Source organism: Tetrao urogallus (assembly GCF_951394365.1).
Source record: "Tetrao urogallus genome assembly, chromosome: 17".
Taxonomy (NCBI): Eukaryota; Metazoa; Chordata; class Aves; order Galliformes; family Phasianidae; genus Tetrao; species Tetrao urogallus.
In genome coordinates, this window is record NC_136830.1 from 6,038,986 (window position 1) to 6,062,086 (window position 23,101).

Consider the following 23,101-nt stretch of genomic DNA (forward strand, 5'->3'; position numbering starts at 1 on the left):
GGCTGAGACAGAGGGTTTCTCCAGTAACATCCCTCCTCTCCCCGTAGCTCCTTATCCAGAGGGTTCCAAAGGTTGATCCCTGTACCCAACACTGTCAGCTGTTAGCTCAGCCAAAACCAGCATCCTCATTCCCCCGCCCAAGCACCCCTGCCTTCTGCGTTCCACCTTAGCCCTGCTGCAAACCCACTTTGCCCCAACCGCTCCCCAAACGCTGCCCACACCAGCACCTCCTGACCCCCTGCCACCTAATTCATCAAAAAGCAATTAATAGTGTCCCCCTCTTTGCATTTTATGGTTTCTGTCTTTTCCCGCAGACTGCAGGGCAGTAATTAGAGTCTGGCTAATGAGCTTCTCGTGGCGGGGCTGCGAGCTCCCGACGGATCTTCCCATCAGACAAAGGCCCCTCTGCTTCAGCATGGCTCACAGCCTTAATGCTCTATGTGATCCTGATGTGAGCAGGGGATGGTGGGGATGAGCTGGGAATCTCGGTGGCCTGGTGGTGGTTGTCCCATGTCAGCCTCGGTGATGGCACCTCTGGCCAGAGCCAGGGCTGTGATTTACAGTGATGGCACTGAGGGTCAGTTTACTTCCTATCAGCCCCACCATTTTGTTTCAAATTCTGCCGAAATTAAAAAGCCATACATATCCTGAAATTCTTATTTATGAACACTTAAGTGTAAGTAAGTCACAGTTGGACTGCTTCCCTCCCCGCTGATGTATGTAAGCTGGCAGCAGAGTGGACTCCGAATCAAATCTGGCAATACAATATGCTGTACTTGACTATTTTGACACTCGGAGTGCGATGTTTTTTTACAGTTACTGATGAGCTTATGTCACTGCTCCTTTTGGAAAAGAAAGGAGGAGGGTGGGCTGGGGAGCAGAGCATATTGATCAGCTTCTGATTATCGCAGCCACCCGCTTGCCTTTGCTTTGCTGTTGTGTTTCATACCCGTTTTCTTCAATTATTCGTACAACCCCCCCGTCAATATTGCCAACACGCGTTGGAATCATTCCAGGGGAATTACAGTCGTAAAAAAAAGTGCTCCTAAAACACTTTTTTTTTTTTTCTTCTTCCTTTTTTTCCCTCCCTTCTTTCTTTTTTTCACCCCCCCCCCCCCTTTTGTTTTCGTTTTGTTCCAGAAGGAGCTGAATTCTGCTGCTCCTGAGTTGGCGGCGCGACGGGGGGAACGCGAACAGCCTCATAAACATTTAATTGAACTCAGCCGGGAATTTAAGAAAAATGTACCTGAAGTACAGTACATTTGCTGTCATAGAATTAACTCGGCAGGACGGCACATTTCCCTCTGTTGCAGCCAGAGTTTGAAAACTGGAGATGTAAGTGGCTAACAAGGAAGGGAGCTGATTAGCCATGGGGATGGATGGCAGCCCCTAAACTGTGGCTGTGTCTCGCACGGGTGCTGGGGTGCCAGGGTTTGGGCTTTGCATCTTGTGGTGCTCCCAATAAGCAAGCGCTGGGTGTTTGGTGCCAAGATCACAGCCCAGATGGGGGAGATACAGAGTGGGTTTTTTTTTTTTTTTTTTTTTTCCTAAAAAATGTTTAAAAAAAAAAAAAAGAGCAACTCCAAAATAAATGTTAGCGGAGGCTGTTTGCTGGACTGGAGGCGGATGGGATGAAAAAATGGAAAGCCAAGAGCATCGCAGGGGATGCTCAGTGAGGATGCATCATCCCAACCACAGCTTCTCCAGACATACGATCCCTATGCTGGGATGCTCTGGGATTGATCTAGCAGTTGGCAACCAACCTGCACAATGGGAAGTGATTGGAACTGGGTGATCTTTGAGGTCCCTCCTACCCAAGCCATCCTATGATTCTATGATCCACGTGGTCCTTGGGGTCTCAAATGGCATTCAGTACTCATGTGCATGGGTTCTGGTCCTGTGTTGGACTGGCCAAGGTGATGCATCCCTGTGGGATCTGTCGCTGTCTCCCTGGGTCTGTGATGCTCCTCACCAGGGGCTGCTCACTGCACTCCTCTGCTGTGCTCAGATGGAAACCCCCTGGGGAGATGTCGGCACGCCACGCTTGCCGGCAGCGACACATTAGGATCTGTCATCTGCTGAGCATTACCTTATTTTAAATCTGTCTCTTTGGAGCTACGTAACTGCATAAGAAAATATTAAAGTAAACAATAACTGGATTTACACAAATGCGTCTGATTTCCATATTTTTCATCACTTCATTTTATTACTCAGTTTACTGATATGCTCATTTATTTATAGGGCAATCCAGTATTGATTCATTCCAATGCACTATGCATAAACACATAAAAGAGAGTGATAACAATAGGAATACATTTCCAGTCTTTTAAATACTGCATTTTTTCCAATAGCCTTCATTAGATGCACGGTGCACGGATGAGCTCCGTCCTGCGGGGCCCAACCTGTCCCTCTACCAAGTGCCCCTGGATTTATGGTGGCAGAAGTGACACTGGGATGCAATCCCTGGCTTGGTGGCAGCTTCTTTACCAGTGTGGCTACCCTCCTCACCAGGTGTGCTTCAGAGCAGACCTGGTATCCCAAAGGGCGGATTGAGATAAACACAACTTCCTTGAGTTTCTTTTTCTTTTCCATGTAGGACAGGAAGGACATCAAAGTCTTGAGAAATGTGTGATGTGTCACTGAGGAACATGGTGAGAGGTAATGGGTTGATGGCTGGACCTGACGATCTTTTCCAGACACGATTCCATGACTCTATGAAGTGCTGCTTCATCTCCCCATTCACCACCTGAGTCTCACCTGCCCTTGCTGGAGGCAGGAGGGGTCATTTCATCTCGTACCCGTGGGGTGGATGTTGCCCCTCTGTCACCTGCTGGCTCAGTGCAGATAACCCTGGATGGGGCCGAAGGGTGATGCTCGCTCAATGCACATAGTCCTCATGCTGGCCTCTCTAAGATTGCACATGGAGGCATTAGCCCACCTAGAGGACTTTTCTTTCCCCTTTTTTTCTCTAGGGGAGCTTTTTTTCCTCCCTTTTCTCCCTCTTAAATTTTTGGGTTTTCTTCTTTTTTCCTGCAAACTGCACTTCTCTTTGTGCTCCCCATGAATATTTACAGGGAGAGCAGGACGCTACATCATCTGCGCCATGGGAAGGAGCCCATAAAAATGCAGTGATGAATGGCACGAGTTCCCTCTCTAGTCCTTCTTGTAAATGGGCATAAAAAAATAATTCTAAAATATTAACCTGTGCTGTGGTAGATGGGTTCCTTTGCCATTTCTCTGCCATTTCGGAATGCAGCTCATACACATTTAGGCTCCTGCATCCTTCCTATGTAATTTCTTTCTCAAGGAAGGAGAAATGGGGGCCAGGAGAGAGATTGAAGGAAGGAATAAATCGTCCCTGCCGAGAGAAAACCTGACTTTTGTTTTTCGTCCTGATTAGATAAAGGCCAGTTTATTTCTCTGTCGGAGAATCACAAAAAGCTGCCCATGATGGCAGCTTAATGGCAACAGCTTGAAACGGACCAAGTTTGAATATCCTTGCAATGGAGAAAAGAGCAAAGCGAAAGCCCTGCTAATTACAAAAGTTGCTTTATGAAAGATAATTCAAAGCAATAATTTAGCAAACATAATCAAGTAGCGCAGATGGGGATTTTGATGAATAGTTTGCAACATGCAATTAGCAGCTCTTGCAGTTACATATCATTAACCCTCAGAGCACAAAAATTATTTTCTCATTATTAGATGAAAAGGTAAAATTAAGCTGACTAGACAGTAAAGGAACAAACTACAATTAATTACCTTCATTTATTACAGTCATTATTTTAAACTTACTTTTTTTTCTTTTTTTTTTTTTTTAATTCTGATAGATGGATGAAAACATCTAAATTAAAAGTTTTGTTCTGCTAAATTGGAGGTGAAACTTTATGCACCCGTGCTGCTGTCCCGCGGGATGGACGCTGCATCCTCAGCCCAGGCAGTACGAGGCTGGCAAAAATCCACCCAGCTGCGAGCAAGGATCTCATATCGCTGCATTTCCATCCCCACTGTGCTGCATTAAACCTAATAATGCATCGTGCTGTGATCTTAAGCCCCTCTTCAGACCACCTCTTCCACTGACGTGGGCCTTGCAGTGATTTTTAGTTTTGGCAGAGGCAGCTCCTCATCCCCAACTTGCAAGTTTTGCATATTTTTGCAAGAAAATATTTCTTGTAAATGTGGGAATAAACCCACCCGGCGGGGTGTTTCTGGTCCCCACTGCCTGGCATCCTTCGCTTCGCGCTGCAGCCTCGCGCTCCGACGCGCGCACGGGTAGCAGATGGTTGACAGTCGCCAACTGTCAGCAAACGCACTGAAAAAATATATTTGGGGAAAAAGTCTAAACTTGGCAGTGTAAAAAAAAAAAAAAAGATACGTAGAGAGAATTGTGTTGGTGAAAACGCAGAGCGTTCTTGAGATGGTTTTGCTGCGCTGGGAATTGAGGTTGGGCCTCAATTGGGGATGGCTTGGGCGCTCCATGTAGCATATTTGGAGCCATGGAGATGGTGATGGAAATGCAGGAAATGAAGGCCAAGGGAAACTTCTCCCAGTGGTGCCAACTGGCACCTCCAAACAGCACCAATGGGTGATGCCACTGCTGCCAGCGCAGGACAAGGGGCAAAACCAATCCCATTGAGATTGGTGTCCTCCGCTCTCAGGAACTTTGCCAAAGTGCCACTGAACTTGTCAGGAAGTATTACAAAAAAATTAAGAACCAGCAGCAATTTTCTTTCATTTCATAGCCTGCGCATTATAAAGTAAATTATTAATGCTTTTTTTTTTCTCGGTTAAGCAGTTATTTGCAGCAGTGTCGGTATATTTCTCATTAGAAATAACATCATCTGAAGAACTTATATTGATTCATTTTATTTTTTTTTTTTAATCTGCGAATCATGAACGTGAACAACATATTTATATGGCGTTCCCTTTAACTAGAATTCTCAGGCTTTATTTTTATATTATTGATCTTTTTGACGCGAATTGCTTTTTGGCCTTGTGAAAGCGATGTAAGCTTTCTGCCTTCGGAAGAATGAGTTGGAGCGGAACGAAGGGTTGGGTGTGTGTGCAGTGGGACTGTTCTCTTCCCTCCCACTTTTCTCCCTGACTTCTTTATCCATCAGCAAAAAAAAAAAAAAAAAAAGAATAAGAAAATAGCTTGAATGTATTTTTTCATCAGTTTTCTTCAACATTTGGGGTCTCTGCTGCTGCTTTCTCCCCCGACAGCTGTTCCTCCTTGCGTAGAAAGAGCTCATTTGTGTTTCACTGCCACAAGTATTTAGATGGAAATAACTGATACTTATCCCGCACTTGATACGAGGATTCGGGGAGGAGCGTGTGCTGGATCCCACGCAGTATGGATGCGGGCATGCGGCCGGGCTGGGGAGTTTCACTGCTTTGTCAGTCAATTATAATAATATTTCTGCTTCCAAATGTTTAAAAAGTTGGCTTCGTAAGGTATAATCATGGCACAGAGGCCAGCCTGACAATAGTAATTAATTAGGCTATTACGCATTCTACAGTGATAATTGCTTTGCTGGAAAGTCACCAGCCATGAAAAAGAGCCGGCGCGGGAATGTCATCCATCACACGCCCCGCTCCCGCGCCGCGCTCACCTTGAGCCCGTGCCGCAGGAGAAACGGGGGGGAAGAGTGAAATTAATGAGAATTTGGCTTTCCTGCCAAACATGCTTCCTAGAAGCTTGGTTTGGGGCTGCTGCCCCTAGGGCTGCTTTTGATGGGGATTTATTCAGCTTGGAGGGCTTTAGGCATGCTGCTAAAAACCCCACCTATTGCCTGTTTTGAGAATTGTCCCAAATTATCCCAAAGGCCATGGGAAGTTTTACCAGTCATTGTCGCTGACATTTCCTGAAGTTTAGTGGGATGCTAAAAGAGCAGAGCTGGCTCAAAATCCATCTGCTGTGGTTGGTTCACTGTTAACAAATAAAGCTGAGGCTGAGAGATGCCATCGGCAACCCAAAGCCAGGGGATGGACACTGGGAGCCACCACACCCATGGGATGGGTTGGGTTTGAGGGCAAAAAGTGTAATTTTGGGGCTGATGAGGTGGAATCCTCAGCGTCTGCTGTGGTTAATGAGAGGCTGCAGCCCAAGTAGGGGATATCCCTGGAAAATGTCCATATGTTTCACTTTGATGAAAGTGTTTTCCAACGTTTTCGGCAACTCTGAAGTCCCAAAATGATGTTTTGCTTGGCCATTTGCCTCCACACAGTAGTAGTTTTCAGGAGAAAACCAAACCTGAAATGAAACAAAATGCTATGACTCAAGATGAACAAAATCCTTGAGAGCTGTTCCGAGCTCCTTATTCCTGCAGTTCCCACTGAGGTGCTTGGCCCTCTGTGGGGATGCCAGGGAAGTGGCAAGGTCCTGTATCTTCCCCTTCTCCAAAGCTGAACTGAGGGTCATGGTTAGTGGGCACAGAGGTGGTGGGTTGATGGTTAGACTGGATGATCTCAGTGGTCTTTTCCAACCTTAATGATTCTATGATTGTGTCTGTAAGGTGACATCAGGAATAAAACCCATGGGAACAGCCTATCTGGGGCCCTGGCCCATCGGAGTGGGCCCATCTCAGTGCTGGATCAGTGGGGCACAGTGTGCCTGACACGATGTTCTCCCATCACCTTCCATTCAATGCCTCCCACTCTAAACTTTATTATTAGAATTTCAATGTGCCCCAAAGCCAATGCTGAAACTGCAAACAGGAAATTCCTCTTCAGCTGCAAAGAGGAAAGTCCGTTTGTATATTAGATGCTAAAAAAAGCACAACTTATACAATTTTAACAGCAGAAAAATGATCTTTGTGCTCCAGTGCCCATGAGCTGGGAAGGAGAAGGCAGCTTTGCTCAGGTGGCTGCTGAATTACAAATGAGCAGTTTGCTTTTATTTTGAATGACAAGCAATTTGCATCCAGGCTGGTGCAGCATGCTGCAAGCTCCATGAGAGAGGGGAAGAGTGGAAAAAGTGATGTGCTGTGCGTTGGCTGCATTGGGATTGAGTTTTGGGCTTGGTGGCTTTTGGAAATGGGAGCGTTCCTACGGGGCCACCCCAGGACCTGGCTCTTGGGGACAGTGGGACATTCATGGAGGTCTCCTTGTTCCATTGGAGTCCTGTCCTGGACATGCATGGAGTAGGGCTGGAGAAACTCATCCAACAGGCAGTGGCACATGGAGAAATGGAACAGGAGAAAATGGTTCTCACCTATGAATGTTGGATGGGGCAGAAGAAGGCACCACTGGTCTGGTAGCATGGCAGTGTGCCACCTCCCCACCAACAGCAGGCACAGCATGGCTGTAGTGGCAGAGGGGACAAGGGGACTGAGCTGAGAACTGAGTTCTGGTCCTATTGTATGGGACCCCGTGAGCATCCTCCCTTAGGGTGAGCATCGTCGCACCAGCACAATACCAGGCAGAAATCTTATTTCTTATTTAAGCCATGGCATTAAATTATAATTTTCATTTACTCAGAGTGCATCAATGATTCAGAGTGGCGTGACATTACAGCAGCGCGAAGAGTTCTGCCCAAGGCAGTGCACAGGATGCGAGCAGGGACACCATCCCGTGCCCCCATCCATCCCTGTGAGCCCTTCCCTCCTCCAGCCCCAGCCCTCACCGCCCTTTTCCCATCTCCCTGCAGGTGATTGCACTTAGTAAGAGGAGCAAGGAAGCTGAGACGGCTTTCCTGAGCGTTTGCAAGCAATTGATCGAGGCTCCAGGTAAGGACTGCGGCGGTGACCTGGCTGCATAGCGAGGAGGCAGCAGCGAGCAGCGGGGGCACAGCGCCCGGCCCTGGCCCTGCAGACGTCCGCTCTTTGCATGTTGCTTTGAAAATCCCAACCGAAGAGACAAGTGGAAACAGCTTTTGCCATCGCTGTGTTTCAGCCCCTGAGCCAAATGCATCTTGACATTAGAAAAGGAATACATTTGCTCAGCCCTTGTAATAACACTGCGGCTATCCCCAGTTGTCTTTTTGACGGTAAGTTGGGTGAAATGACACAGCCCCAGCTCCTGGCAGCAGACTGTGGGGGCTGGGACCCCTCCAGGGGCTCCTCACGCAGCTCTGGGGGGAAACTGAGGCACAGTGCTGTGCAGCAGCCCTGGGGCTATTGCCCATCCCTGAGGACAGAGAGCTCCAAGGGGCTGAGGATGCACGGAAGGGCTCCTGCAGGGCCGCTAATTCATTTTCCAGACATTTAAGAATAACAAAATGTTTTAATGATTTCTTAGGGGAATTAGGGAGACATATTTTTGTCCTCATTAAATTTTATCCTGTGCTACAAGAACCAAATGTCAGCTCGCTTTGCAGAATCCAGTTATCTTTCTGGCCTGCCCTCCTCCTCAGCACCCTCCCTGCACACCCTATCACCTGCACAGAGAGCACACACGCAGTCACATGCACACCACTGCAAACACAGGCAATCACACGCACACCCATGCAAACACGTGCACACATTTGCATATTCCAACACTTCTCTCTGTGCTTGTGCAATCGCACACACACCTGTGCAATCACATGCAATTGCATGCGCTCACATGTGCACACCCGTGTGTCTGTCCCTGTCTGTCCCCATCCGTGTGTCTCTCTGCAGCCGAACACTTCCCAAGCACACTATAAGTCCTGATTCGACAGTTTTTGCTCTGAATGGCTGCTGTCAACACAAATCTCTGGCAGCGACTGTAACGGAGCCTGATTGCTCAGCAAGAATTGTGATAAGTGAGCTGCTGTGTGTCTGTAATTACGGGAGAAAACCGTAAATCTTTGGGATATTGTTCACACAGATGTGGCGTGAAGGGAAGGGGGAGAAGCAGTAAAATGTGTTAAAAGCATAATTAATGTCATTGTTGTTGGGGATGATTTGATTTAAGCCCAGCTTTGATGTGTGGAGGGTATCGTAGGGCTCTGGTGGATGGGGTGGCGCGGGTTGGGATGAGGCAGCATGAGGGGTTGTCAGCACGGTGTAAGGGCTGCTGGTGCCAGGATGCAGCTTGGGCACATGTGGGTACAGCTTGGATGCATGATGGATTCATGTGGGTGCACCATGGGTGCATGCAAATGCACCATGGATGCACTGTGAATTAGTGTGGATGCACTGGGTGGATTCAGGTGGATTCACTGTGGATGGGTTTGTGTGGGTGCACCATGGATGCACATGGATGAAGCATAGATGCACTGCAGATGCACTGTAGATTAATGTAGATACACTGTGGATGCATTGTGGATGTATGTGAGTGCACTGTGGGTGCACTGTGAATTAGTGTGGATGCACCATGGATGCACTATGGATTAGTGTGGGTGCACTGTGGATGCACCGTGGATTCATGTGGATACACCATAGATGCACCACAAATGCACTCTGGATGCACATGAATTCACCTGGATGCACCACAGATGCTCTATGGATCCCCTCTGCTCTTCTTTGTCCTCAGCACAGAAGGCACAGGGATTGGCTGCAGCTCCCTGAGGACATTTGGTGCTGCTGGCAGCTGTGGGGTGCTGGAGGGATGTGAGAAAGGGCTCCATGGTGCCAGGGTTGGGGACACAGCAGAGATTGGAGTTCCTGCTGCAGCACTGCTGCTGCTAAATGACATCCAATAACGCCAGCTAGTGGTGGGACTTATTATATAGACTGAAATATTAAAATATATATAGAGAGAGACTATAGGACAGCAGCTCTGGGGTGATTTATTATGGGGACGAGCGGAGCTGCCAGCACACATCGCATTGGCACTGCCCCAGCATTTATCGACAGTGCCCTGGCTCCGGGGGGAGCTCAAGGGGGGTCTCCAGCCCCTCTGCCATGGGTGTAATTACCTGCATCGTTAGCTCGCCTGCTTATAGGTGTTATTAATGGCCAGGAGAGCATCCAGCACTCACTGGGGCTGTGCTGAGCATTTTCACTCTCCATCCCCTTTGGCTCAGTATGGTGGAGGGGCCAATTCCCAAAATTCTTGGGCGGGTTTCCGCAGCATGCTCACAGCTGGATGGACACTGAGCTCTGATGCCAGCTCCCATAAAGCATTCCAGGAGGGGTGGCACCGATGGCATTTGCACTATAGTGTCCAGTGGTGTCCTGGGGGACCCCGGACCCATTTTGCTGCTCACATCCATGCTGGGTGCTAGAAGGGAGGACCGCAGGCCAAACCCTCTGCATTTGGGGCAGATAACCCAAAAACACCCACAGTCCCCACAGAGGCAGTCGCACATTGGGGTTTTTCCATCTCCATTATGCTGCTTTCCCCTTGGATACCTGCCACTGCGCAGCTCCGTCCCACTTCCCTGTTTATCTAACTTTTTGACCCTGGAGAATTCCATTCTATTTCCTCTCTTTTCCACGAAGGAAAAAAAAAAAAATAAAGCACCCCAAACCTATATTAACCTGGCTCAATAGGAGGCATTTTCTTGAACTTATTAAAAAATCCAGACTTGTAAATTAATTTGTTCATGTTGTACAATGGCAGTGCAGATGGACTCATTAGCATGCACACAACAAATAATTATAGATGAATTTTTAGCTGGCCTGCTTAATGGGCTTGCTGGGTTAATTATGTCAATGTATAATTACATCAGCCCTGGGAGACATAATGGCACACCCTGCTGAGCAGACACTAGCTAATGATGGTGTAATGCTGACAGAGGGAAGACATACGGCTCTGAAAGCACCTGCTTACCTCTGCACAAACTGCCATTGTCTGCACCCAGACTGGGGAGACCAGGGCCAGTGGTGCCACCACGTTTGGGGATGAGATCCTGCATGCAGCCCTAGCAGTGCTCAGTTCCTGGGGGCTTTGGAAGGGTGATGGTGGCACATGGTGGTGGCACATGGAGTGGCACATGGGATGACATCAAGGGTTCTGTTCCATCCATTGGGATGGCAGTGGTGGCACACGATGGTGACACATGGGATGGCATTAAGGGTTCCATCCATTGGGATGGCTTTGGTGGCACATGGTAGTGAAACATGGGGTAGCATCAAGAGTTCCATCCCTGGTTTTAAGCAGGTTGCAGTTGGCTGCTGCCCTTGGCATGGAAGGTGCAGGAATGAGGATTGTGGCACTCATGCTTGGGAAGGTGGGATGGGACTGTTGGTGATTGTCCCCTGCCCCTGACATACAAAGTGCTGTTGCCCGCAGACCCTGCTCCAGTGCTGCTCCAGCGCCTTGAGCCCGAAAATCCACCCCTGAAGGATCTCAGCTGCCCCTGGAAGAAGTACCCGGAGCTCCTCGGCACCAAAGGTACCCAAAGTGCTGATGGTGCATGGGTGACATCAGTGCTCCCCATCCACGTCCTCGTGTGCTTCCAAGCACACAACCGTGTGACACATGTCCCTCCCGCAGAGCAGAGAGAAGGATCGTTGCCAGCAGCAGGACTCACGGCGGCTGAGACCACGCTCCCTGACATCGACAGCAAAGCACTTTTGGCTGAAACCTTGCTGCAGAGAAATGAGGCAGAGAAGCAGAAGTACGTGACTATAAGAAAGGACCCCCGTGGCACCTCCTGCCTGGTGCTGTCCGTCTGTCTGTCCCTCTCCCAGCAGTTTCTGGGTGTGCCACGTGGTGTTGCTTGAGCAAATCGCTTAAACCGAGGCTGGCGGACGAAGCTCATTAAGCGGCCTTTTAATTGTGAGGCTCCCGGCTTTCCCAGCGGCGCGCTTAGCAGCGCTTCATTGCTATTCCTTAACGCACCGCACCCGTAACAAACGAGGAATCTTTAAACCCTAAATTGCAGAGCTCTCCGAGTAAGTTCCTGGCAAGTAAGGGCTATAAATAATGCAGAATAACTTTTCCCTGATTGCTTCCCCCCTCTAATTAATGACAGGAGGGGTTGCATTTCGGTGCAGAAGCATTTCTGCTTTCCTTTCTTGGCTCCTTGTTTGGGGACATCAAGCAGGGACAGAGATAGGACAACATCCCTGGGTACCATGGGGTCAGCAGGGTCTGGGGGACACCACTCTTGGGAACAGAGGGTTGTCAAGGAACTGTAGAGTGTGGGGCTGTGCTGGGTGTGCTAGCGCTGTGCATTGCCATTTCCTCTTCCATTTCCCTAGTGATGTGTGTTGCCATCCCCTTTCTGGTAGAATCACAGAATAATTGATGTTTGGAAAAGACCACAAAGTTCATCAAATCCAGTGACCATCCCATCACTGCCATGTCCACTTACAGAATCATAGAATCATAGAATCATTAACGTTGGGAAAGACCTCTAGGGTCATCAAGTCCAACCCCAACCCATTACCCCCATGCATACTAACCACATCCTTCAGTGCCGCATCCCCATAGTTCTTGAACACCTTTGAGGATGGTGTCCCCACCACCTCCCTGAGCAGCCCGTGCCAGTGCCTCACCACTCTTTGGGAGAAGAAATTCTTTCTAATATCCAACCTGAATGCAACTTGCTGCAACTTAAGGCCAACACCACTTGTCCTTGCGATATGCATTGCCATCACTTTTTTTGTTTCTCTAGTGATGTGCATTGCCATTCACTTCTCCACTTCTGTAGCAATGTGTGTTGCCATTTTCCACCCGAAATGATTTTTTACCACCGGGACCATAAACTACATAAATCCGACCCTCATGGCTGATGCACCTCTCTCCACAGGGGGCTGCAAGAAGCCCAGCTCACCCTGGCCATGCGGCTGGGGGAAGCCGAGGAGAAGATCAAGGTGCTCCATTCAGGTAGGAAGGATGGACTGTGGGAACCACAGGGTGCTGAACCCCCCAGCCCATGTCTCACCCCTGTCTTCTCTCTTTTTCCCTGCTGCCAGCGCTGAAGGCGACACAAACAGAGCTGCTGGAACTACGGTGTAAATATGATGAGGAGGCTGCCTCCAAGTGAGTCCCAGAGCGTGTGAAGAGACCCAAAGTTGTGGTCACTCCCTAATCTAAGATGTGTGTCTATGCTGCTGTCCTAGAAGGACTTCTGCCAACCACTGATTCTGTGTCCCTTGCCTCTGGATTGGTTTCTGTGTACCATCTGATGCCTCTTGCTTCTTCTTTCAGGGCAGATGAAGTGGCCATGATCATGACCAATCTTGAAAAAGCCAACCAGGTGAGCTGAGAATTTCCAGTAGGGGGTGGGAGCTGGATACTCAGGAGAGGCAGGCATGGTGCTGGGATTTGGTTCTGCCCCAAGCATGGGGGTGCCCATTCTGATGCACTTTCTGGTCTCTTGCAGCGTGCCGAGGCTGCACAGAGGGAGGTGGAGAGCTTGAGGGAGCAGCTGGCAGCTGTCAACAGCTCCCTGCGTCTGGCCTGCTGCTCCCCTCAGGGTGCTGCTGGGGTGAGCAGCTCCTATAGCATTGGGGAACATCCATCCTGTAGTGGTTGGGAACATCCCAAGTGGCTGGAAGCAGTCATTGCAGCTGTGAGCATCCCACCGTGGTTGGGAGCACCCATAGCAGCTGGAAACATCCCATTGCATCCCAGAGCAAAACATAGAGGTTAGGAGCACCCATAATGATCAGGAGCATCCCATAATGGCCAGAAGCATCCCATATAGACAGGAGCACCCCATGCATGCAGCCAGGAGCACTCTCTTGCGCTTGGGAGCACCATTTTGCATTCAGCAGTTTCCATCACATTTGGGAGCAGCCCAGAAGCAAAGCAGGAAGGATCCAGGCATTTTTTCATTGCTCTTGGGTCATAACATTGCCCATGCAAGATTATGGGGAGCAGCCTCCCATAAGGTGGGCAATTTGCACTTCTATAGCATTCCGCTGAACATGGAAGACCTCTGAGGACAGAGGAAGAGTCCATCCCACCCCCTGCCAATGACAGCCCCCATGTCCCTGCATTGGGTGGCCAGGAGCTAATGCTGTACCCTCTCCCAGCAGGACAAAGCGAACTATTCCATGTGCTCAGGGTCAAGGCTGGAGGCTGCTCTGGCTGCCAAGGACCGGGAGATCCTACGGCTCCTGAAGGACATCCAGCACCTCCAGAGCTCACTGCAGGAGCTGGAGGAATCCTCCGCCAACCAGATTGCTGAGCTAGAGGGACAGCTGGCTGCCAAGAACGAAGCCATTGAGGTGTGGGGGCTTGGGTGGGCACAGGGTGGGCACTGATCTGACTGTGTTGGCTTCACACCATGAGTGTGTCCTCCACAGAAGCTGGAGGAGAAGCTGCAGGCACAAGCAGACTACGAGGAGATCAAGACAGAGCTGAGGTAGGCCTGCTCCCGCGGTTGGGTGCTGCGAGGCCACATCCCCTGCCTCACCGCCCCTCGTTTCTCCCCCAGCATCCTGAAGGCCATGAAGGTGGCATCCGCCAGCTGCAGCCTGCCCCAGGCAAGTGCTGTGGCGCGGGCCTGGCGTCCTGGTGGGATGCGGGAGGTCTACTGGCCCCGCCAGAGCCCTGCTGCTCCAGCCCACCGCTGCTTTGCCCCTTGCAGAGCATGTCGAAGCCGGAGGAGGCCCTGCTGCTGGGGAAGGAGGCGTTCTACCCACCACAGAAGTACCTGCTGGAGAAGCCCAGCTTGATGGCCAGCACTGGTAGGGTACCGGTGGACACACATTGCCTCATGTGCCATAAGTTGCAGAAGCGTTGGTTGGAAGAGACCCTCAAGATCATCAAATCCAACCATCAACCTAATTCTACAAAGATATTTGCTAAACCATGTCTTTAAGAGCCATGTCCACATATACATTGTAGAATCATGGAATGGTTGGGTTAGAAAGGATCTTACAGCTCCCTGGCTTCACCCCTGCCATGTGCTGACTGCGCCCAGCTCAAGCTGCCCAGAGCCCATCATGGCCTCAGGAGCCTCCAAGGATGGGGCACCCACAGCTCTGGGCAGCACTGCCAGAGCCTCACTGCCCTCTGAATGAAGAAATCCCTCCTAGCATCAGACCTAAATCTCCCCTCTTTTATTTTAAAACCATTCCCCCTTGTTCTGTTGCTATCAGACTGTATATATATAGTCCTATTGTCGATCTGTGCTCAATCACTTGGTTGCTTCTCCGCCTGTACTCGGGTGTGGGCAAAGGTCCAAGCCTGGAGCATGACCACCACCATGGTCAAAGTTATGATGTTCACCATAACTCACTCAGAAAGGTGCTCAGAAAGAGCCTGCCTATGGGATGGGGGATTTCCAGCTAGGGAAACTGATGCAGGAGCATCTAGCCAGCAGGACTATAGTGCATGTCTGTCTCTCTCATTCATCTCTAGAGGAGGATCCCTGTGAAGACGAGTCGGGGAAGGACCCACTGGGCATGGAGCAGGCGTTCCCGTCCCCCCAGCAGCTCCCGCACCCGCCGGCTGATGAGCCAACCTCTCCTGCTCCTCTCCCAGCTGTACCTGGCCCTGGCCTGGCTTCCGAAGGCCCCCGGACGTTCCCACTGTCCCCCTTCCCAGGAGGAGAGCGGCTCCCAGGGGACGCACTACTCCCCAAGGGCCCTCCACTACAGGGGTCCCCTTACAAGAGTGAGGGTGCTGGAGGGGGACTGTCCTTCCCCACTGCTTTTTTCGGAGCCAAAAGCAGCTCTGTGCCCCCCAGCACTGTTCCACCCACCACCAGCCCACCTGAAGAGCCTGCTGAGGGCAGCGGGGGCAGCTCAGCTGACGAGGAGCAACTGGATACAGCCGACATCGCCTTCCAGGTGAAGGAACAACTGCTGAAGCACAACATTGGGCAGAGGGTCTTTGGGCACTATGTGCTGGGGCTGTCACAGGGCTCTGTCAGTGAGATCCTGGCCCGGCCCAAGCCCTGGCGCAAGCTGACAGTGAAGGGCAAGGAGCCGTTCATCAAGATGAAGCAGTTTCTCTCCGATGAGCAGAATGTACTGGCCCTGAGGACTATCCAGGTGCGCCAGAGAGGTGAGTGGTGGGGTGGCCCCAATGCCAGGTGCTGCCCTGAACTGCCCCTGTGCCACCACTGCACTCACATCTGAGCCCCGTGGTGATGGATGGGGACACTGTGGAGTCACCCATGGCATTCAAGGGTTGTCCCTAGTGGCCCCAGGTACTGCTGTCCACGGGGCACAAATGCCACAACCCATAACTGAAAGTGTGCCCCTGGATGAGTTTCACTCATTTAGTCTTCCATTGGGCTGTTCTGTGGAATACAAATCAACATTTTGGAATATATTGTTAAAATAATCAAGTTTTAGTGCTTCAGAACTGTGGTACAGTGTTGTCACCATCGTAAAATAACTCTTGGCTCTGGGAACAGTGGCTCCTCAGCAACACTCTGATTTGTCATGGTGGCATCTGATCCCATGTGTCCTCTGCCAGGTGATGCTGTGTTGAAGGCAAGAGCTGTCAGTAGGGGGTGGCAACTAATGAATAGTGGTGTTTTCCTTAAATCCAGCATCCCTAAAAATAACTAAACACGAGCAACAGTAAATGCTTCCTGACATACAAGTGGAGCTTGTAGAACCAGCGCTGGTGACAAATCTGTTGTCATGCTTCTTTGATCAGGTAGCATCACACCGAGGATCAGAACGCCAGAAACCGGCTCCGACGATGCCATCAAAAACATCTTGGAGCAGGCAAAGAAGGAGATTGAGTCACAGAAGGGAGGTGCGTTCTGTCTATAGGTGTTTGGAGACTGCAGGCCACATATCCTTGGGCCATGCCATCCAGAAACAAGGCTGAGACCTCAGGGTGCTTGTGAGGAGTTGGCAAGGCTTCCTACCTTCCCCCATCCATACGCATGGCACTAGCCAAAATGGGTCTTTTTTGGCCATTTCTCTCATCGCCATCCATAGAGATTTGGGATATGGTGGAAAGAACTGCTGGTAAATATTGCTGGAAACAAAACACTCATGCACAATTGCACATCGCCCTGTACCTGAGCTTTCAGAAACTTTGGACTTAACTTTTCAATCCTGCCTTTCCCAGAACAGATAATTAAATGAGAGCACACGATCCACATGGTGTGAGGAATCATTAAAGCAGTTCTGCTCACAGTCAATGACAAGAAATGAAATACATTAAAATGGGTAGTCTGCTGAGAAGGCAGAATCCTGGAGGATTACATTAGACAGGAATGGTGGAAAAACAGAGAAAACAAACACGTTTATTGCCATCGTTGGTAATGGGATTTATTTTGCAGTTGTCAAAATGTAATCACACTTAGGTGCAGGAATGCCATGGCTGCTTTCCAGCCTCTTTGGCCAGCTGCCCCCAGTTTTGTTGTTCTGAATGGTGCCAATGCAGTATCGGTCATCCCTTTGGCCAGTTTGGGTCAGCTGTGCTGGCTCTGTTACCTCCTACCTCCTTGTGTACCCCCAGCTCCTCACTGCAGGGCAGCCTGAGGAGCTGAAAAGTCCTTGACTAAGTGTAAGCTCTGAACAGCTACAGCCAAAACATGTGTGTGTTATCAGTGTTACTGTCACCCTAAACCCAAAATACACCGCCATACTATCCACTAGAAAGAAAATTAACTCCATCCCAGCCAAAAGCAGGGCAGGAACAAAACTGAAAATGTCAAAACCTTCCCTCGCTCCTAGCCAGCACCTCTATGAGTTCTGCACCCAGCGGTTCCCCTCATTGCCCCTCTTTGCAGGTGAGCCCAAAAACCCATCAACATCTCAAGCGGTGACCAACGGGGCTGGTGGCAGCAGCTCAGAGGACGCCATCAAGAGCATCCTGGAGCAGGCGCGGCGGGAGATGCAGGCGCAGCAGCAGGCACTGCTGGAGATGGAGGCAGGGAGCAGCGGGCGGCCCGGGGGCACACCTCCCACTGAGCGTTCCACTTTGGCCACCGTTAGCCAGAACATCGTCCCAGCCTACGTCAAGCAGGAGGAGGGCAGCGGGGCCAGCCCTGGCCCCCCTCAGACGCCCCTTGCTGTCCTCTCGCCTGCTGCCTTCGTGCAGAGCATCATCCGCAAGGTGAAGTCAGAGATTGGTGATGCTGGCTCTTATTTCGACCAGCACTGGGCGTCAGAGCGCAGCCTGCTCAGCCGACCCTACACCTCTGTTTCGCCTTCGCTCTCCTCCTCTTCCTCGAGCTACTCCGGCATGGCCAATGGACGAGGCTGGCCAAGGGGTGAGCCTGCTGAGAGTGGTGCCAATGAAGATGAGCTGCCGGCAGCTGAGGATGAGCCACACCGATTAGCAGAGATGAAGGTGGAGGGTACTGGCATGGAGCCGGCAGCTGGTGGCCGGCTGTCCTACTACCCTGCCTATGTACCGCGCACCCTGAAGCCCACCGTGCCTCCGCTGACACCAGAGCAGTATGAAATGTACATGTACAGGGAGGTGGACACATTGGAGCTGACCCGGCAGGTCAAGGAGAAGTTGGCCAAGAATGGCATCTGCCAGAGGATCTTTGGAGAGAAGGTACCGGCTTGGGGAATGGAGTCTGGTGTCCCCTCGGTGGGGTGGGAATTGTCCATCTCAGCACCCAGGGCTGGTTGATGTCCTCTAGCACCTCCTGCCAGGGTCCTCACTGTGCCACAGGGCTCCCCTCAGAGTCCTCAATGTCCAACCCAACCCAACAGTCTCCTGATGGCCACCACCAATTGGTTGGTGGCACTGCCCACAGGCAATGTGCAGTCCCCACAACCCATACCCAGTGGGTAGCCCTGAGGGCGATCCCAGCGCCTGCACCAAGCACTGGGACCAAGGGATTTGGGCATACCATGGGGTGTGAGTGCAAACCCTGTCCCCTCCACCCATCCTGCTCCTTGCCCCAGCGCGGCCGGGCTCGCTTCCTGTTCAGCAGGGATGATGGCCAGGCAGCAGCCCAGCACATAACGCCTGCACCATACCCAGGTACTGGGCCTGTCCCAGGGCAGTGTGAGTGACATGCTGTCGCGGCCCAAGCCGTGGAGTAAGCTGACGCAGAAGGGACGGGAGCCCTTCATCCGCATGCAGCTCTGGCTGACGGACCAGCTGGGGCAAGGCATCAGCCAGCAGCCGACCCCATCCCAGGGTAAGTGCCGCCGCCGCTGCATCCCTTGCTCCATAAACATCCCAATACCATTCCCATCCATCTCCCGCATCCTAAGACAGGAGGATTTGGTCATGTCCTCATTCCATACAGCATCACTTCAGCACCAGCAGTTGCTCCAGGCTACTTGACATCACCCATTCTTCCTTCAGTCCAAAGCCGCCCATCCAATACATGCAGTTCATTTCAACCCCCCTTAATTAGTATGTTAGACAAGATAGGGCTGTTGCACAGCTCCTTCTAATGTTATTTTCTCAGAAATGGGTTTTGAAAGTCATCTAGTTAAAAAAAGAAAAGGAAAAACACAACAAAAATCCTTGGCTTTGTGCCTGGAATAGAAAAGTAGTTGGGTTTTTATGTTAATATTGTGTTTTCTCTCTTTAATTATTCTGCTGTTGCCTCCTGCTCAGCCACAGATGCCGGAGAGGCTCTGCTGACTTTCCTCCTTTCAGGAATAATAAATAATAATAAATAGCAGATGAATAATAAAAATAACCTTCACATTCCTGCTGCCATCCCTTCCCTCAACCCATTCCATCCTTACGGCCCATTATTGGGTTTGCACAGTGCCCTCCCACCAGTGCCATTGACCCGTCCTCTCCCTGGTGCCACACAGCTAGCCCTGCCGAACCACAGCCATCCCCCTCGCCACCCCCCAGCCCCACGGAGCATGAGAAGGGATCGCAAGAGCCCCTTACCCTCGCCCTGGAGAGCAGCAAGGAAAACCAGCAGCCTGAGAGCAGAGTGGTGGCAGGCAAAGCACACCCCAACAGCCAAGGCCCTGTGGGCATCCAGGAGATTGTTGCCATGTCCCCCGAGCTGGACACCTACTCCATCACCAAGAAGGTCAAGGAGGTGTTGACGGACAACAATTTAGGTGCGAGCGCCATTTTGGGAGATGCTGGTGAGGCGAGTGGGTTCCCGGCTGACTGGCTTTTGGCAGGGTGTTGGGTGATGATGTGATGGGGTGGTGGAATGATGGGTTGACATGGTGATGAGCTAAAAGGGTGGTGGGGTGATAGGGTGATGGGGTTGTGGGTTGACAAGCAGATGGGTGACAGGGTGACAGGGTGGCAGGGTGGCAGGGTGACTGGGACGTGGCTGGCTGGACAGTGATGCGACTCGTCCCTCTCTAACCACCTCTGCTTCTCCTCTGCCAGGCCAGCGGCTGTTCGGGGAGAGCATCCTGGGCCTGACGCAGGGCTCGGTGTCCGATCTCCTCTCCAGGCCCAAGCCATGGCACAAGCTGAGCCTGAAGGGGAGGGAGCCCTTTGTCCGCATGCAACTTTGGCTCAATGACCCTCACAACGTCGAAAAACTGCGTGACATGAAGAAGCTGGAGAAGAAAGGTGAGCATGGGGGTTGGGCGGCAGTGGATGAGTGGGGCGGAGGGGGCTGAGCGGCGCGCAGCTCCGTCTCCTCTCCTGCAGCCTACCTGAAGCGCCGGTATGGGCTGATGAGTGCCGGCTCAGACAGCGAGTCCCCTGGCGCCCGCTCCGAGTGTGCCAGTCCCGGCCTGCAGCCCCAGGACCTCAGCCTTCTGCAGATCAAGAAGCCACGGGTGGTGCTGGCTCCTGAAGAGAAGGAAGCCTTGAAGAAAGCCTACCAGCTGGAACCCTATCCCTCCCAGCAGACTATCGAGCTGCTCTCCTTCCAGCTCAACCTCAAGACCAACACCGTCATCAACTGGTTCCACAACTACAGGTACGGATGCTGCTGAAACAGCACAAAACTACCCTGAAATATGTCTTCAAATAGTGATATCTAAAAAAACAAAAAAGCGGTAGGGGAAAATATGTACAAAAATGGTTGAGTTTGGAAGACTGCAAGCTAGAAAGAGCCCAAAGGATGAGGGGTAATGGTCTCAAGTGGCACCAGGAGGAGTTCAGGTTAGATAGTCAGGAAAAGTTTCTTCTACAAAAGAGTGGTCACATGCTGGAATGGTCTGCGCAGAGAGGTGGATGAGTCACTGTCCCTAGAGGTGTTCAAGAAACATTTAGATGTGGTATTAAGGGACATGATTTAGTGGGGAAATATTGGTGGTAGGCAGGCAGTTGGACTGGATGATCTTGGAGGTCTTTTCCAGCATTGATGACTGTGATTTTTGTGATTCAAGGTGGGGGTAGGTTGGGTGTGGACATGATGATCTTAGGGGTCTTTACCAACATTAACGATTCTATGATTCCATCATTCTGTGAACGATAAGTTGGGGTCTTTATGTTTGAAGCATTCAATACAATTCCTGCCTGTTGATGTTTTTCCAAACTGGTATGATCACTCACGCCCCGTGTTTGTGCCCCACAGGTCACGGATGCGCCGGGAGATGCTGGTGGAAGGCACGCAAGACAACGACACGGACCCAGAGCAGAGTGGTGGGGCAGCCGGCCCAAGGCCTAGGGTCCCACACAGCCCTGACTCAGATACTGAGGACCGAAAACCCCTTTTCAGTGGGGGCGAGCACCCTTGCACTGGCGAGGTGAAGGTGAAAGAGGAGCAGGGGGAGGTGGGCAGCTGGAGCCGCCGGCGGGACTCGCGCAGCCCAGCCGGGACAGCAGAAAGCACTGGGCCCCCACAGGAGGAGCGAGGAGGAGCCCCCCGTGCTGCTGCCCCCAGCACCGGCAGCCTCCCACGGCGGGGAGGCCGAGCCAGGGCCTCCGGAGGTCCTCCACCACCACCACCACCACTCCATCCCGACCCTGGCAGCTCGCAGTCATCGGCCAACTCATCCCACTGTAGCCTGGAGGTTTCCCCCAGCTCGCCTTCCGCTGCCTCCTCGCCTGGCCTCGCTGGTTCAGCCTCACCAGGGCCATCCTCTGCCGGGCCGGTGTCACCGGCACTGCCGCCAGCCCCGTGTCCCCGGCTCAGCACCAGCGTCCAGCGACGTCACGAGAAGATGGCCAACCTCAACAACATCATCCACCGCCTGGAGCGGGCTGCCAATCGCGAGGAGGTCCTCGAGTGGGAGTTCTGAGCTGCCTTGCAGACACACACATCTCTATATTTTGTTAAACTCAGTGCGCACCGAGAGGTGGACCCTGCAAAGGCGTCCACGAAGCTGCCCCAGCTTTGTTTTCAATGTGAAAAACTGGGAACGATTTTAAAAAAGAAAAAGAAAAATATTTATAGACCTCTTTTAGATATTTTAATAAAAGGATACTTTGGAATTTATTAACAGCTTAAGCTGCTTTGATATTAAAGATAGCTATAAAATCAAGATGATGTAGCAGTCGTGTCATTAAATGTACACTGAAGTCTTGTAGTTTGCCACTGGATGAGATTAAAAACAAACAAACAAAAAAACCCACAGAAAAGACTTACTGAGCAAAGCCATCAAGAAGCACTATGAGACTGACCAAATTTAATAAACTTTTGCATAGCATTTTTCCACATCTGTCTGTAAGACACTGCATCGCTTCTGCCCCATCCAGAGACTGTGTTATAGTCCATGAAGACTCTAAATCAGAAACCTTGACGCCATCGAGTATGTATTTAGTTCTGGTGGTATGTTTTTGAAACCTTTGTAACACAGAATGTCACGTGCAGTTGTATATGTTGTAGAAATGTCTGCAATAGCCTTCTGGAACAAGACGTAGCATGGTGCAAATGCGGTCCCTCTCGCTCCCTCGAGTCAGCAGCTGGTGCTGGCCCTCAACAATGACAGCACTGGAAAAGAGGGAAAAAGGCAAACCAGACCCAAGTGAAGCAAGCTGTCTCTGATTGTGGTGGTGATGGGAAGAGGTACCTGGGTTTGACACCTGGGGCAGCTCCAGCTGGCTGGGGATGACATTTGGGGTCCCCATGCTCTACTGTCATATGGAAAATGAAATCACTGGTGCCTAGGGACTCCAAAAAGCCAGAACGTGCCCTGCTCGGGGTTCTCCCTGCACCATGTGCAGCTTTGGGGGCTGAAGCACTTTTTTGGTTCGGAGGCTTTGGAATGTGGACAGGGGGAGCATCCCCTCGCCATGGCCATGCCCTCTTTCTGCGGCCGTGAACCACTGTCATGGCCACGTCCCCTTGCCATGACCGCATCCTATTGTCATGGCTGTGTCCCCAAGCAGTGGCTACTACAGCATGTCTCAATGAGCTGGGACATGGAGTGTCAAGCCATGCTCCTGCCCTATACTGTGCTTGGGGCTAAGTTGGGCAAAGCACAGTGGTGCCTTGCTACTGACCTAGTGCAAAGCCACAGCAGTGGTGTGG

The 23,101-nt window shown here is 51.2% G+C and overlaps 1 protein-coding gene across 1 annotated transcript in view; it reads left to right on the forward strand.

The window, feature by feature from the left end:
• Window positions 1-21,869, forward strand: part of CUX2 (cut like homeobox 2) — a gene marked incomplete at both ends in the record, with an annotated part of 51,233 nt that extends 29,364 nt beyond the window's left edge. The window contains 20 exon segments of the mRNA XM_079543640.1: window positions 7,646-7,724; window positions 11,140-11,241; window positions 11,344-11,467; window positions 12,605-12,681; window positions 12,771-12,837; window positions 13,006-13,054; window positions 13,181-13,285; window positions 13,839-14,030; window positions 14,109-14,167; window positions 14,240-14,309; window positions 14,311-14,369; window positions 14,371-14,492; window positions 15,169-15,820; window positions 16,424-16,521; window positions 17,510-18,285; window positions 18,721-18,880; window positions 19,515-19,775; window positions 20,059-20,247; window positions 20,329-20,602; window positions 21,203-21,869. Of these exon segments, the coding sequence (XP_079399766.1) occupies window positions 7,646-7,724; window positions 11,140-11,241; window positions 11,344-11,467; window positions 12,605-12,681; window positions 12,771-12,837; window positions 13,006-13,054; window positions 13,181-13,285; window positions 13,839-14,030; window positions 14,109-14,167; window positions 14,240-14,309; window positions 14,311-14,369; window positions 14,371-14,492; window positions 15,169-15,820; window positions 16,424-16,521; window positions 17,510-18,285; window positions 18,721-18,880; window positions 19,515-19,775; window positions 20,059-20,247; window positions 20,329-20,602; window positions 21,203-21,869 (4,182 nt within the window).
• Window positions 21,870-23,101: the final 1,232 nt, after the last annotated feature.